Here is a 17,250-nt window from a genome sequence, read left to right as displayed (position 1 = left end):
ATTAATCACTGAGATTGTTACTTTGTGCAGCACACAAAGACTTCAACAGTCTAATTCAGAATAAATGATGTATAACCAGTAAATTAGAGTTCAGTTAGGGTGCTCAGTACTCATTCACTAGATCTACCTTCAAGCCATCTTAGAGTCGCGGCTGGATGATTATGATGCATTTCTAATCTTTTATAAAGGGCTGCAAGGGGAAATTAAAATGAGAAATTCATCATCGGGTGAGGCATGTTGCTCTGACAATTTAGAAAATATTAAGAAATATTACATTCACACTTTGCAATGTTTAGTTAAATGTCGCAGCAACACTTTAGCTGTATATGTCAATGCACTGTACCAGAGCTTATTATAACACTATCAAAATCAACCTCATCCACAGCTGCCATTGTCGGAGACTTAGGAGTGACATTTCAGAGTTTGGCCCGATTTGGCAAGATTGCTTTTGACATTATACTGACTTGACGTTATATTGCCCTAATGGGTGTGGTTTTTGTTGATGTTGTTGTTGTTGTTGTTTTTTTGTTTTTTTAGCTCATTCTGACAAATCAGAAGGAGCCTCCTCTGCGTTGTCAGGGATAGTTTATAGCTGAAAAGGTGACTTTGTAGTTTTTGTTTTGCTGGTATCTTCATCACCTACTGAGAAGAACTTCAAATAAATAAATACGTTACATTTTTTATTTACCTTGCTCTGTTCCACTTTAATCAATATATCACCCCGAGGTAAATTTGAGGTAGGTTTGAACATGTTGTATATCTGCCTCAAAGATCCGAAACCAAGAAAATATCAGGGAATGTTTTTATTTATTTATTTTTTATGACTTGCTAGAGTGTTACACTCATTCTGGCAAGGCTGGAATGAAAACACAACAAGAACAGAGATGGTTCCCACATCCATGTGTATTTTTTGTCAGGTTTTAAGCAGCAGGAAGGGAACATGGGTGCAGAACATGACTTAGACAAAGGTTGGAGGCAGAGTGGAGGACTGCCTGTGTCGGATATCAGTATTGACTCAAGACGATCGAACACATGCAGAGCAGAAAGAGGCGTCAGAAGATGATGCTCTTGTTTGTTTTCTTCCCATAAAGCAGTTGTGAGTTTCTTCACGCTAATTCCTTTAGTCTTTACATAACCATTGTTCTTTTACTTAATCTGTGCTGCTTTGTGCTGCTGGCCTGAAACTGACATGGCATATGTAGGGTACCTTCGTGAACACTGACTACTGAGAACCAGTGAGTTCACTGCAGGGCGTTGCATGTTTCGTGACATAACAAATGTCTGACCTGCTTCTCTACGGGGGAATTAAGGATTGGGTAACACTGATAAGAGGCATTTTCTAAAATATCATGGCTGATGCAGTTATTCCATTCTCATTATCAGAACATCCGATTCTGCTGTTTAATCAAACCTGCTGGGGTTTCATTTTTCCTTTAGCATCTGGTGTTGTGACGCGTGTCCTGCAGCAAAAATGAGACGAGTGAATGAAAGCATGGATAGGAGCAGTAGAAATGTAACTAACTACTTTAATGCAGTAGAGTTTTAATGTTATTTATTTATTCCATAACTATTCCTATGTCATGCTATATTTGATGCTTTTTTTACTTATTATTTTGCAGTTAAATTAACTAAAAACTCTCATTATTTGTTATGGTTTTTATGGTTGCTATAATGTGACATTAGCAGCATTCTGCATAAACAGTAAGATTATTTTAGGTACTCCTACAAAATGCAAGGTGCTACTCATTTTTTCCCCCCACATGCTTCAAAGAGCTCTCACCTAAGGCTTTCCTTGCAATATTTATATTTTTTCTAATTCAAGAAGAGTGATGGTCTTTTATCACATATATGTTAACAGAAAGAGGTCAAACTGTTTAGTTAGAGAGAAGAATAAAACAAACACCCAAAACAATGTTTGCATAGGACTCTGTGAAAGTGCATCCACGCTGCTTACATAGGAATTAAGAGGGTAAGTAGCAGACAGGTTCTGCTAATGAAATGCGCTTGATTAACTGATCATGAGCAAATGTGCCCACCTCTATAAAAGTGCTGGTTTTGGCAGCTTGCTCATCTGGAGCATTCAGGTCTGTTTTAATGCCAAGGAGGAAAAACATCAGCAATAATCTGGGAAGGCTTATAAAGTAATTTCAAAACAATTTGAAGTTGAGTGAGAAAGATTATTCACAAGTGGGAAACATTTAGGGCTGTTGTCAATCTTCGTTTGATGATTTGGGCTTGTTTTGCAGCCACACAATCTGGGAATCTTGCAGTTATTGAGCTGATGATGAACTCCTCTGTATACCAAAGTGTTCAATGTGAAGCCATCTGGCTGACAGCTAAAGCTAAGGAAAAAATGGGTCATTCAGCAGAACAAAAATCTCAGGAACAGCAGCAGATATACAACAGAGTGTGTGTGAAAAAGAAAAGAATCAAGGTGCTGCAGTGGCCCAGCCAAAGCCCAGACTTCAGCCTGAATGAAAGACTGGCCCTAAGAGAGGCGTGCATAAACTAATGCCTGCAGGACTTTAATGAAGTGAAGCAACATTGGAAGGAGTGGGCCAAAAGAAATGTGATGGACTGATAAAGTCATATAGGAAATAATTATTTCAGCTTGTCATTATTATTAATAATTGAATTTAATTGAATTTAAATGTATTTAAATGTATTTTATTTGTATTTATGTATTTATATATTTAGCTACAAATACCTGAAGGTAGGTAGACTACAGGAAGGTGCTAACAAGTTAAAGAAATGATTAAGTTACCTGACTATATCAAGCATTACCTTGACAAAGGCCACTTTAGGGTACTATAGAGTAATTTGTGTTCTCTACTCAAATGAATAACCTGCAGTCACCTCTGTCACTTCAAGTGTTTCATTCAGTTAAAAAAAACAACCCAAAAAACAGTGCAACTCCTGAAGATCTTTACGGTAAACATTAATTATTGCAGTAGCTGACGCAGACTCTACAAACATATATAAATGACCATAGACCCCAAAGATGAGCCACAGGAGCTCTGTTTGTATTCCGGTCTTGTCTCTACTGCCATCTGTGAGATTTTGAAAGGGCAAACAGCTGTACAGCTCCGATCATCTCGATCGTGCCATCGGCAGTCTGTTGACCACGTCCCCCGAATGAGCTAATTTTAGCCCGGTGAGATTAGATTAGTATCTATTTGTGCATGCTCTCAACACCCAAAGGGCTCAAGCATCACACTTCACCTAGTCACATGCAAACCCACTTGGCATCACCACGGAAACAGTGTCTGTTCTCTTAAAAGCAGCATGTTTTTCTACGGAAACAGTGAGCGAATGGTTTTGTATATAATAATCTAAAAACATAATTAAATGAACAAATGGGCGGAAATGATCATATGCAGGTCACTGTATTGGTCAGAAAAATTAACTATAGTTATACTGAGATTCATATGAACAGTCTGTTTGCATACAGAGGAGCATATAGTCATTTAAGTGTTTGCATTTTTGAGGATTAAAGGGCAACCTTATAGTATAATTATATTTTTTAATCTTTCACCAGGTGTATTTAATTATTCTTCAAAGTACAGGCTAAAGTATGCTGCGTGCCTGTAAAGCAGTGAAGGCATGTGTAATGTGAATTTAATTAGCTGCCATAGGGAATGACTGTGCGTGTTTGAGCCTGTCTCCTTATAGAGTGTCTGCATTTGCTTTGGTGTGTATCCTTACCTTCAGGTCAGTGAGATGTCTAAATTATTCTCATTATAATGTTGTCTAAACTGAGATTAATTTGGGGGGAAAAAAAAAAACCCAACACCTTCCTGTGCTAACTATAGGTTAGCGTGACTGAATTTTGGCAGCGTACATCTGAGGGAGCTTTGATCTCACGTGGTTATTATATCGTGCTGCTTTAGCTGTCAGTCAAACAAATGATGCAATTCTTTGCGAATCCTTGTTTTCCCTCAAACAAACTTGCTGTTCAGAATATAAAGCACTTCATCCCCTGGATTCAATGGGAGCAGGTGTGGCTTGAGCGATTGATAGAAATAAAACAGAGAAACAAAAGATTTTAGGTTTCATATTAAGAATTCTATGTCTGCGTTCATAAGGTAAACAGATGAAACTGAGGCTAAAAAAGTATACACATGTCCATGTATTACCATGAATGCAGAAACTAGTTCAATTAAAACAATCCAATAGACGCCAATCTGCTCACTATCCTCTGTGTCTAAACCCTTACTGTGGTTGCTGATAACAACACAGCGCCCTCAATTCCTCAGTTACTTTCACCACTCACTCGTAGCATCTGGCTTCAGAGAAGCAAAATGATTACGGTCATAAAGCTCTTTGTCACATTTTAAAGTGACAGTGTTAATGTGAGGATGGCTGCATCTGTCTTTTATATATAGCCTATGGAAAATGCTCACTCGATAATATGTCAATCTACAGGTGAAAATAGTCCACAGGCAATAATATTACACTTGTTGAGAAATGGCATTTTTCTAGATAGTAGAAGTAGCTTTTTGCTTTTATTTTTTCATCTGATTCTTCTTCAAGTTTCTTCCTCTTTTTTTCCAGCTGTTGTGTTGATGAAATCAGAGCGCTGGAGTCATCTGCACATTGAGCAGGTTCTCAAAGTGAATGAGTCTAAACTTTCACACTTCGGTGCGGATTGTCTTATGTGTTTACGCGAACTTGTTTAACTCGAGAGGACAGCGCAGTGAATATGAACTCGTTCAGATACAGAGACGTCAGGCAGACAGGACGCGGGCTGATAACAGCTACTGCATCATGTAATGCCACTGACTCAGGCTAAACACTCAATGCTCGGCAAGCAGCCAGCTCAGAGGAGTTAGGTGGAGACAGATGGTAAAACAGGCAGATGGGAAATAAGGAGGGAGAGCTTGACGGATGAAGAGGACACAGAAAGAGGTCGACAGGCTGAGGGAGTGATGATGTGTGTGTATAAAAGCAGAAGGAGACGGCCGGGTGGACAGAAAGGAGCCGGCGTTTTAGGAAATGAATACACTGACAGGTAAACAAGCAGAGAGTGAGTTGCTAACAGAAGCACGCGAGCGGGAAGGAAGACTGAAGGCTAGTGTAGATGTGAGAGGTAAAGGAAATCAAAGCATATAATGAAACCTGACCTACACTGCTGTGTAATAATTATAGTACATCAGCAGAGGAGATGTGTAGCTCAATTATTTATTAATTATGATTTAATTGTTACCCGGGAAAATAAACTTGGAAGTAATAATAATAATAATAATAATGGATTGCATTTATATAGCGCTTTTCGGGGCCCTCAAAGCGCTTTACAATTCAACTATTCATTCACTCTCACATTCACACACTGGTGGAGGCAGCTACAGTTGTAGCCACAGCTGCCCTGGGGCAGACTAACAGAAGCGAGGCTGCCATATCGCACCATCGGCCCCTCTGGCCAACACCAGTAGATTTAATAATCTATTAAAATACATAGGATTGGGCACCGGATCGTGGAAACTACCTGCTTCCCCGCTATGTTTAATAAAGTAGCCAAGACAGACCTCACGAGAAGCGGGCCACATATGCAGTACGCCTTATAAGTAACTTTTAAAAGATCATAATATATCTCATTCAAACTATATATGTCTATATGACATTTATACATATATATTTATATCATCTCTTTCTCATTGTCTTTCTCCTCCACTGTTCTCTATCCTTGCTCATTTCAAACCTCTTCTGAAGGGCTCTAACACACAAAAATGTCCATAAATTTATTATCAGTATTGTCACAATCATTTAGCGTCAGCAGATTAGCCATGTGACCCTCCGGTCTCCTGCCAGGTGACAAGAGCTTGCAAAACAACAACAACAATAACAGCTGGTTATATGCTAACACTATAGCAGCTGATGTTAGGCTCTGGTGTTCTAAAAATCAGAGTTTCTCTCTGATAAATAGGTTGATTACATTCTCACATCGTATTCGCTGAGCCCGCAATATTAGATCTAAGATTCAGTAAGGCTGGCTAACTAATAATGGCAAAAACCAGTTCGGGATATCCTCAAAAACTCATTTTAGTATCGCTTTCATCAGACAGCAGTGAGCTTCACTAACTCATTAATTCATATTAGACTCTTTTCAAAAGGTTTTACAGCCTCCTCCAGAGTAAATAGACGTTTACTGCTGAGGTAAACAGCAGGCTGACAGCCTACACTCTCTACCGATGAATGGTGTCCAGGGTTTTTGAGGTGACTTAGGGGTGAAAAAGTAAAAATACTGCAAATTGAATCTCTCTTGGAAGACTAAAATATGTTTTTACTACAGTGGCTATCATTGCTAGGGTTATGCATTTGAATTGGGAGGGCTAAGAAAAAACAATTCAATTGACTGCAGTATACAATCTACTGACATCCAGGGGTGAACGTTTTCAAACGTTACCTTTAACAAAGGATTTTTTTCTATTTCTGTTCCACATGGGTTCAACATCCTCAATAGTTTAAAAACAAAAAACTGCAACTCACGCCATAAAAGTGTAAACCAGAAATAAATAAATAAATAAAAATACGATCTTAGGGAACTGTCAGTGTTATTATTTATAGAAAGGAGCTCCATCCAAAATCAGAAGTTCTGGTCTGCATGTGTGTATCTTTAGAAAATACTAAAAAATATCCCAAAGTAAATTTTAGATGGTAAAAAGACTCAAATGAGACTTTCCAATATTTCTATGAATTTTGTTATTGTTTTTACTTCAGATTAGATGGCAAACTGCATTTCATTGTTTGTGTTAGATACTTTATCAAAGACAATAAATTGAATCTAATCTAATCTAACCCCCTATTTCTGTCTCTCTGTCTCCAGCTCTTGAGTATCATAATCTCAACACGTCTGCAGCAACCAAGAACTACTGGGTCATAACGGGTAAATTGCACGCATGCACGCATGCACGCACACACACACACACACACACACACACACACACACACACATGGACTGAGGTGCTGCTTGGTGATCAGTGGTAATCAAGAGCTGCATCGATTGGACAAAACAGCAGTTAGTTAAATGTCTGCCGCGTGCTGTTGTGCAATTCAGCACAATGGTATTGGATCTTTACATTTTCCTTTCCTCTCCTCTTGAGCCCCCCCCCCCCCCCCCCCCATTCCCACCTCCCTTTGCACCCCCCCCCCCCCCCCCCCCCGCCCGCTTAAGCTCTCCGTGTCAGAGTGTCTTTAGCTGCTCTGTTCCCGGGAAAACCTATTGATGTATAATTCACAGCTTCCTGACCGGGGCAGAGGGAGAGATCACTTCACATCACATCATGGCAGGGTGTGAATGATTCTGAAGTGTGTGTGTGTCTGTGTGTCTGTCCACAGATTCATCTCACTTATGGCCTCTAATAAGAGACGCGCACTCAAGATCAAGATTGATGCAAGCACCTTCATCTGTTTGTGCGTGTGTGTTTGTTTATATGTTTGTGTGTGTGTGATACAGACAGACTGTTTGCTCTGTGTGCCGCTGTGTAGCCCTGATAGAAGTTTCAAGATGATCAGCTATTAAATTGCAGGGACAATCACCCAGTCCTCTCTGATAGCCCACTCATCTCCTGTCTGCTTGTTTCTATTATCTATTTTCCTTCTTTTTTCTCAAGTATTAATACTGTCTTCAGCTAATTTGTCTTTACACTCTCATTCTCTCTCTTTATCACCTCCTCACACCTATTTTCTCTTTTCCTCCCTTTGCTCTTGTCCTGTTTGTATTTTCCTTCCTGTCCTCCATCTCTTCACTTGTCTCCGGTTTCTCTTCTCTTTGACTGCCTGAACCCCCCCCCCCCCCCCCCTTCAAAATCCCTCCTCTGTCCTCTCTTGTCTCAACTCACAGTGATCCAGGATGTAGACAGCTCCTCCCTGGAGGTCAACTACCAAAGCTTTGCCAGTCTTATGGAGCAACGGCTAGCTGAGCTCTTCCTGGTGGCTGGCAGGCAGGGCCCTCGGACGGCGAGATCCCGGCGGGCCACCACTGTGGGGGGCTACACCGTACAGGTAGGTGGAAATGGGATTTGTGGATCTCAGTGTGTGGCTGTGATGATGGCGTCTTCTGCTTCCTCCATACGGGAAGAAAAACACTTTGCACCTCTATAAGTTTCATCACCTTTTGTATTTAGAAACTGGTACACAGTGTTCACCTACTCAGGTTTATTTTCTTTAGAGATTCAGGTTTAGCTTTAATCTTTTATTAAGATAGCTCTAGGTATTGGGATTTCACATTCGGTCTGTAGACATCTACCTTTTTCCAGAAAATGTTGGACAGAGTCTCAGAAGCTCACAGTAGAATCTGGTTTCTAAACTCCTTTCTGTGCTTCAAAAACAAATTAATATGTATATTTACTGGAAAAATATAACAATAATTATAGTCATGGTTGTCTTTGATATGCCTTCACTCTGCTTATACAATCTGTAATTTACTGTAATTCACATTATGTCTTTGCTGTACTAACGATGCTCAAAGTGGTGATATAGAGGACCTACTATGATAATTTCAAGCAACATAATTTTGTTCTTATATTACACTTTGGTAGCTTTGCACAACTCACAGTTCATAATAATCAAAAATCTTGGTTCCTCTGTTCATCCTGAGTTTTAAGTTTCTGTTTCCCCTCCCTCTAAGCCATGCAAAATTTCAATGTAATAAATAACATTCACATTTGCCCTGGAAGAACTATCAATGAACATAGTGTCAGTATCATTCCCTGAACCCCCTTCTGGCAGGGCTTTGGGAAATTGCAAACTTACTATTTGTGAAAGTCTGCATGTCCCTGGACAGCTCCAGATTTAGCACCCTGGACAGCGCTACTGACAGTAGTCAGCGGGGACGGGTTTCAAAACTGTTGTTGCGTTCAAGAATGCTGATATTCTGAGCGCATAAACTGCAGGGGAGCATGAAGTACGCTGCCAGAAAACTGACATGGAAAGGGCAAACTTTATGAAAACTGAGACACACTACAATGTCAAACCTTTAAAAGCAGTACCCAAATATTTAAATAAAGTCTTAAATTTGTCATAAATAGGTCTCAAGTGCCAGTAAGTTAATTTTCATTGTGTTTTTCTAGTAAAACCCTGTGTGTGTGTGTGTGTGTGTGTGTGTGTGTGTGTGTGTGTGTGTGTGTGTGTGTGTGTGTGTGTGTGTGTGTGTGTGTGTGTGTGTGTGCATGACTTTTGGGGATTTGTCACCTCCTGGCTCCACTGCTCCATATTGTGCAAATTAAGACAATGTTTGACTCTTCCTGGGCCTTATGCCTTACACACCCGTAAGGTTTTATGGTTGCCATGGATGACCGGTTTTATGCTTGCAAAGTGGAGGAGGGAGAGGCTGGCAGAGAGAGACAGAAAGGGTGGTGCGGGGTGTAGCCAGTGGAGAAATCATCCAGCCATTTAATAACACACATCCCTTCTTCTTATGACAAAATCAAATTACCGGACTTTATTAAACCGTGTAATGTTTGTCAAATTAAAAATGGTGTTTGATGTATGATGAAAGGAAATTGAGATTTCAAGTGACTCAGTTATCCTCGAGTGTCTTCCCCAAGTGTAGTTATCTTCCACCAAATGCTCGACTTGATTAAAGCAACTGAGCTGATTCAGAGTTTTGATTGGGCCACCAGCAAGAATTTTTAATCCTTTGCTCGGTAGAGAGAAAGAGAGTTTGGATTTTGTGTTAAATCTTGCCATATAATATGTTTTATGAGTATGAACTGTGGTAAAACATTTTTTTCTCATATTACTCAAGGTTTTATGACATCCCCATTCTCTTGCAGATGGTGAGCATGCGTAGACTTCCCGGTCCCAAGAACCCAGCAGAGATGACCTACTATGCCCAGCTGAATGGAGCACCCATCTCTGGAACCACAGCTGCTAAGACACTGAGCAGTCTGGACTCCCAGACCATGGCTCTGACCCTGGGATACTTTGTACAAGTCCAGGCTGAACGTAAGCTTCTCATTATACTCCTCCAGTATTCAGTTACATTGTCATATATCATGAATATCAGGGACCAGGCAAGTCACACAAAAGAGGGCTTTATTTATCCCAGTGTCACTATGCATAAAAGCTATTTTAATGTAACAAAATGTAAATGTCAGTTTTTAGGACTTTGGCTTAGTTTTTCATGCCTGCAGTATAACACTAACATTAGCTTTAAATTGTGTGTATCTTTGTGATAAAAAACAAAACAAAATGTAGAAGGACTTTATTTGTAAATTTGTGAACTAGAGTTGATACAATTGCTTTTCTTGTTACCTCTCCTCTTACAGTTGCTAACTACTAAGTATGCTCGCAAAATATATGCTAAATTAGTAGTATAGTATTGTTATCAACTTAAACCATAGTGGGGTGCAATTTGGGAAATATTTTTTTTCCTTAATACCAACTGTATATTTATAGCATAATTATGAGCTTCCAACAAACAGGTTCAGAACCTAAATATATAACCAGTGTTTACAAGAATATTTATATAATAAAAGGTGTCTGTGAAGGTTCTCAGTCATCCAGGTCATCGTAGTCAAAGGAGCTTGCAAAGAAAAGCGTCTGGACTTCTTTAAGTTGCTTGAAGACGTTTCACCTCTCATCCGAGAAGCTTCTTCAGTTCTAAGGTCAAATGAGTTTCCTCCCCAGACGCCTTAATGCCCACTCACATCCTGGGCCATCTGACCTCAGGAATTCGCATGATAAGGTGGGGCCAGGTTTCACAACGAGCTCACCCGAAACCCTGGCTGATTGGGACCCACACCCAGTTTCACACCTTGGCTCAGGCGATTAGAGGATCATCAGGGGGTCCTTTTGTCCCTCTGTGGGGGGGAAACTCCCACTAGGTTTAAATCTGGGACTCTCCACCATTTGACCTTAGAACTGAAGAAGCTTCTCGGATGAGAGGTGAAACGTCTTCAAGCAACTTAAAGAAGTCCAGACGCTTTTCTTTGAAAGCTCCTTTGACTATAATAAAAGGTATTTTTTTAAAGAATTAAATACACAATGTAATAATTGTATTTAGTAAGTTTTGACAAGAAAGATAATGTAAGGAGTTTCAAAACAGGTTTGCTGGTTGTTTGTGGCATTTTTTGGTTTTGTCACAGCTTATTGAGGTGGAAATGCAGTTTTTGGGACAAACACAAGCTTCACAGCCTGTTAAAAAAGCAGCTGTTAAAATTTTTCGGGGTGTTCATCAGGCTGAAAATCTAGTTTTACAAGCAGTGATTTTAGCTCTCTGTAGTTACCTGCTTAGGAATTGCAGCTGCTATAGTAAATTTTGATCTGTTGTTTTAAATCCTTGATGTAAAGGTCCTAAATGAATGCATAATTTGTCAAAGTTGAAATGTGTAATCCAAGTACATATTGATCAACTATTGATGTTTTTGCACAGTAGACGGATTAATGACGGCTGCATTTCACTTTGGAGCGGCTCTACTGTCATGCATGCTGGTTCACTGTCACGGCTTACGGGATCACTTTATGGCAGAGAGTGAAAGATGACTCCATTAAGTTATTAATGTTTCATTAAGTGCTTTTCCTGCTGTGACAAGTCAAAATGTCTGGTGTAAAAAAGATCTGTTCCCATTTGTTCTAACACTTGCAGATTTTAGTCTAGAATTTAGAATTAATTAGCATAAAAATAGGAGCAATGAAGTACGTGGACCTTTTTTTCTTTGAATATTAACACAAATCTTGTCAGTGTGAGATATTATAGACGCAGAATCAACTCACAGAGCACATTTCTCAGTTAGTAGCAGTTGTAGAGACCCCACACTGCTAAAACATTCCTCTTTAGGAGAGATCTGCTAAACTTGGGCACAGCAGTGTTGGCTTACTGTGACATTTGGGTTTAAATTAACTTTCAGTTATACTCAGTGCATCTAAAAGAGCTTTGAATGAAATAGAAATAAAATAACGCATAACAGGATTTTCTAAATTAAGAAGACGCTGTAGTTAGATATGCTTTTCAGGTCAGTTTTCTTTGAGTAACTATTGTTCGTATTGTTTGTGCTGGAGAGGACAAAATGTTCCCCCTTACCTTTTCTCCCTCTGAGTTATACAGAAACTGGAAAGACACCAACAACCATGTGTGCCCTTCACAGCTCCTCCACACAGTGTTTGGGCAGGGAGCTGAACACAGTGTTCCTGTAAAATTCATTTGCTTTGCTTTCATGGCCTCAGTGGAAACCATCTACATTAATTCTTGTAATGGAGATGCATCCATTTGGTAAACTGCTGTGTTGAAGAGAAACTCAGAGAAATATGTTATTAGTTCAAAACTCTGGTGAACTTCAAGTTGTTGCCTGATTTTGATATTGGATATACATTCAAAACAAGCAATCCCTGTCATCTAAAAGCTCAGGCTTCAGACTCTCTACACGCTTTATTTTCCCACAGCTTTTTATACTCCTAGATTTTTATGACGTCATAGAGTAGTGATGCCTTTAATATGCTCATCTCTGGCAGACAGCATTGACTGTGTGATTTTAATTCAGTGCCACGTCTCTCTCTCTTAAAACCTCTGGGTCTTATGCAGAAGCCACACCCACCTGCTGTTTAAATTGTTTTACTTGTGCTGAAGAGCCAATCAGATGTTGCCTTGTTTCAGGCAGTGGCTTAGCATCAATGTCCAGCATATTTTGAGCTGTGAATCATGCATAGCCTTGCTAGTGAAGTCCAAGAAGGAAAAACATGGAGGTGGAAAAGAGATTGTTAATGAGGCATCTGGGAAAACCGCCTGAATCAGTTTACCTAATAAGCTCTTGTAAAGATATTTAATTAACTTGTTATACAGTGTATTGTTTTTAATGACTGAACCCATTTGTGTTCGTGTGCAGCTGTGGTAAAGACACCGCCCAGCAACCTGTGGATCATGGCCGTTCTGACGCCTCTCTTCTTATTGATGGTGGTGATCGGGATGGTGGCCTTCATTCTGTGTAAGAGAAACAGGGTCCTTTTTAAAACGGGCGCCTTCAGGACCTTTAAAACTCGATCCAAGGTAAGATTTTATCCCTTTCTCCTGCCTTTATTTATTGCCCTTTGTGTTTGTGTCTGTCCACTTTTTCTCTCCCTTTGCTGCTTTTTCTGCTCCTTTCTCCCCTCCTGCTATAAATACTGCAGCTCAACTGTTGCAGTATTTATAGCAGAAGAGGAAAAAAATAATTAACCTAAAATATCTAAATGTCATTGCTTCACTTTAACAAATCCCAATACTAGAAATTGGATCTTCTAAAATATTACATAACCCTGTTATGAGTGACAAACTGCGCAGAGTAACGAGTGTGTTAAGCCGTTCCTTCAGGTCAGAAAAATGAATCCCATCTGTCCCGGAATTACTCATTTGTTTTCTCACTGCCCAATAGCCCATGGTTACTGCTAATCATGCATGCTGCAAAGACCAAATGACCAAAAGGAAATGGGCAGGCCCTGTTGTGCTAGAAGTGGACCTTAGGGTAATGTTGGCCCTTTCACAATAATAGCATTCAGCCAACATGAGCCAGTGTGAGGTTAAGTAAAAGTCAATCATTTGCAATGGGCATGTTTGTTATGGATTGCTACCAGCTGGGTTTGATCGGGTCAGGTTGACACCATGCAGCACATGACGCCAGAACAACAGCTGCTGGTGTCACTGCAGTCAGTTAAGTGCTAAACAAGCAGCGAGCCCGCCAGCCTTATTTCTTCAGAAAATTCTTGCAGGGGTGTTCAGAATTTGATCGCCTTTAAGTTCAAATTCGATATCATCATTAGGTCTCCACTCCAGCACATGCATTGACTTGACTTATGGGATGTGGCTGGTTGTAAATCCACGTGAACCATGTTCACATTTCACAGCCCAAAACAAAGCGAAGTGACTCACTGAGTTACTGGAAAAGCCTGCAGATAATTTCCATTATTTGAATTGATTGCAGCCCGTTTGCACCACAGTAGGCTACGGATGTGCACATTAAAGGATAACGCTGACTGATTACAGATATTTCATCATATAGCGTTGGCCATAAATTCAATTCTAAAACTTCTGTACCCACCAAATAGTAAGAAATGAGAAAAAACACTTTATTGGATAAAACTAAAGCTTCATTTGCCTATAATGTTGTTATAAAGTGGCACATAAGTACAGTTTCCAGGGGTTTGTAGACTGTGTTAGGTGGAGGGAAAGTGTAAAAGTTTGCCTTTTATTGTTGCTTTTCCAACCAAATAGGTTTGAATAACCTTGGTTTATAATTTTTCCTACTCTTTGCTCTTTATGATATCAAAGGGAGCTGATATCCCTACAATGGGCATCTCAGGCACACACATCTGGGTGTAAGTGCAAAGCCCCACCCAGCTACTTTCCATGGACAGTCCATAATAAAGCAGACTGCCATGTTAAAGGGAGATGAGCTAAAATTCCTTTTTTCACACATTGAATGTTCTTGCCGTGGGTAAAACTCACCATAGCATGAGGTGTTTAGTGATCTTTCACTTAAAAAAGTGTTCAACATATTTTCTTAAATTGAAATACACATTTTTTTTTTATAGCTCGACATGGTAGGCATGTCAGAAGTATCCTACTTTGATTGTTTTGCTACTCTTGTTTCATTCTGAACTCGGTGAATACAGCCTTATTAACCCAGATTAGAGTGATGGCCAAAACCGGAACATTTGATGCATTCCTTCCTCCCCTATCCACCTGTTTTCTATTCTATTCTATTCTATTCTATTCTATTCTATTCTATTCTATAATAACCCTTTCCTGACCATTTCCCTCTCTTCCCTGTTTAGACTTCATATCGAAGGGAGGGCAGTTACCACCACCAGGTATTCACTAAGACGCCTGAAAGGTGTATAGCTGACTGATAGAGTCAGTGGATGAATGAATGAGTTGCTGTTATTCTCATTAATTGATTGGGTTTGAACAGTTGCTTGAACTGCTTTGTTGGCTGCTTATCACTCTGTGTTCTGTGTGTCCTTGTTGCCGGGTAAATTCTTGCATGCGGCTGCTGTTCTGTGGACATCACTTTTTCCACCATTCTCATTGGCTACGAGATATCAATAGGAAATTGGAAGGGGGAGCATTGAGAGCAGGTGAAGAAATATCTAAAGCATGCTCAGTGAGATTTAAAATGTTTAGGTTTGAGTTGATAGGCTGATAAAATGCTGGCTCATAAAAACAGCCAAATGAGCTTAATACTATTGGCCTGAAGAAGAATCCATTTTTAACCGGGGCCCATAAATTTGAATTGCAAAAATGAAGCTCAACATCTGCGAACCAAATTGATCTATTTTTATTTTTGTAGCATCCATAAAGAGTGACACAAGCTTGTGTCATCAGCCTTGGCTTATTTGCTATTGCCATTCCCTTTCAGACCGGTTGTTTTATCCTGCTCACATTCTGCAGTGGCACAGCAGGATCCCTGCACACAGACCTCCAACCCATTCCCTTTTTTATATGTGGTTTTTCCACTAAATGATATGATCATGAACTCAAAGCAGAGCAGCAACAGAGCCAACAGATAAAGATGCTTAAAAATGCCTTAAATGACAAAGAACTGTGCAGAGGCCATCAGTGTGGTTAGTGTTACTGCGGTGGAACATATCAGGGTTATTTTGGTCCAGCCTTTCTCATCCTCATCCCTCAAGATGCAAAGCGAGCCGAGGGAACGATGCATGCAGGGGTAGGCGGGATGTCTTTGGTTGGACACGGAGCTAGTATGTGTAGACTCCTCGGAAAATACATGTACGTGTTGGGTTTGAGTGTTTTCCACTTCTTTTAGTATTATATATTAACATTCAAATTTTCCAGCTTCAAGGTTTGTTTGCTTTCGTAACTGTTTGTAAACATTTAATGGGCTGTTTCACAAGAGAGCGCATGAAATATTAAAGAGGCCCAAAATATGAGGTTTTATAAGTGGCGCCGTGAAGCTACAACCACTGTATTTACTCTCTCCCAAACCCGAGCAAGATGTGCATTCAATAAATCAGATAAATATTTAACAGGAGTTAAGTTTGGGAGCTGAAAACTAAAGTTAGAGACTTTCAGTTAGTTTTGGTCTTTTTAAATTATTCTCATGGCGGCATGTATACTGACCAGTCTACATTCAGTACTGGCTGGTGTTTTTTTAAAATCTTTTTTTTTTGTTGCTTACATAAGAAAGGCCAGATGTTAGAAGAAATGATAAAAAAGAGAGTGGGAATGGCGTGCAGTTCTTGTTCTATGCAATCAAGCAGCAACCTCCGGGTTGCCAAAAACTGAAGGTCTTTAAATGGCAACTCGAGGGTCCACAATCTGCCCAGCTTTACAGCAAAAATACACGCTTATATAGACTGTTCCAAAAAACAGTTGTGATTTCAATAACTTACTTTAATGAGATGTAATCAAGGTGGAATATTTTAACTCAACAGTTATTTCATTAGTCGGGTGCCTTGTTCATAATTTTATTGCACTTTGAGGAGTCAGCTGTTTAGTTTCTCTGGTATATACATTTTGATTTGTTTCTCACCACCCAAAGCTAACATCCCAGATGTTATACCTGTGCCCTAACCCTGCATTCTGTCTAATGGCCTGGAGAGGGTGAGGATTGTGGTTGCAACGAAAAACCCCCACTTGTATGAACGTCTCCTTGTTTACCTCAGTGAGCACTTTTGTAATGACTTCATGATCTCAGTTGCTAGTTTCAAGTCTTACTGAATACAATAAGATGTTCATTTTGAAAATTATAGTCCCCATTAGAGTCCAAAAGGAGCATAAAGCACGGTACGCATTACTGAGATTAACAGCCTAGCCAGTCCTGCAGAGTGAGTTATTGTAGCACCAAATTCCCTCAGTGTGTTTCCTCATAGGAAGTGTTGTCTTGCTGAGCTACAGTGGGGAAAAAGAAAAACACAAAAGGCAGTTATAAAGTAAAAAGACTGAAATGCTAGAAGACGACTGCTGAATTTGATTAATTTAGCTTGAAAATGTCTAATTTTCAATTTTCAAGAAGAAAGAAGCAGAAGAGCTGATTAGAAGTTACTGGCTGGATTTGTGGTCACACCTTGCAGATCGCATTTACACCCGGCAAAGATCCAATGTTGTCATTTCATTTTTTTCTACAACACATTCTAATTTTAGTGTTTGTGTATACATCTTGAATTTTCCTCCACGGGACATGCAGATATAAATCCCATACAAATTTCAGGCGTAAACGGAGTCCGTGTCTTAAGCTGGCTTGCGTGTGTGTTCTGTTAAGTCATCTGAATACCAAGCAGACTCCATCAAGTTGACCTCCTGTGTGCAACTGTGCCCGC

The 17,250-nt window shown here is 39.8% G+C and overlaps 1 protein-coding gene across 3 annotated transcripts in view; it reads left to right on the top strand.

Moving 5' to 3' along the window:
• The window catches only part of kiaa1549la (KIAA1549-like a), a 113,625-nt gene that overhangs the window by 58,086 nt on the left and 38,289 nt on the right, over window positions 1–17,250 (top strand). For 2 of the 3 annotated variants that reach the window (XM_026172779.1, XM_026172777.1), the window contains exons 8-12: window positions 6,824–6,883; window positions 7,841–8,001; window positions 9,774–9,945; window positions 12,822–12,982; window positions 14,746–14,781. In XM_026172779.1, coding sequence (XP_026028564.1) covers window positions 6,824–6,883; window positions 7,841–8,001; window positions 9,774–9,945; window positions 12,822–12,982; window positions 14,746–14,781 — 590 coding nt within the window. The remainder of the gene's footprint in view (window positions 1–6,823; window positions 6,884–7,840; window positions 8,002–9,773; window positions 9,946–12,821; window positions 12,983–14,745; window positions 14,782–17,250) is intronic. The other variant, XM_026172778.1, reaches the window with a different exon arrangement.

The sequence above is a fragment of the Astatotilapia calliptera genome, chromosome 7, assembly GCF_900246225.1.
Source record: "Astatotilapia calliptera chromosome 7, fAstCal1.2, whole genome shotgun sequence".
Lineage (NCBI taxonomy): Eukaryota > Metazoa > Chordata > Actinopteri > Cichliformes > Cichlidae > Astatotilapia > Astatotilapia calliptera.
Note: the sequence above shows the minus strand (reverse complement) of the source record. Positions and strands in the feature narration are given on the sequence as shown.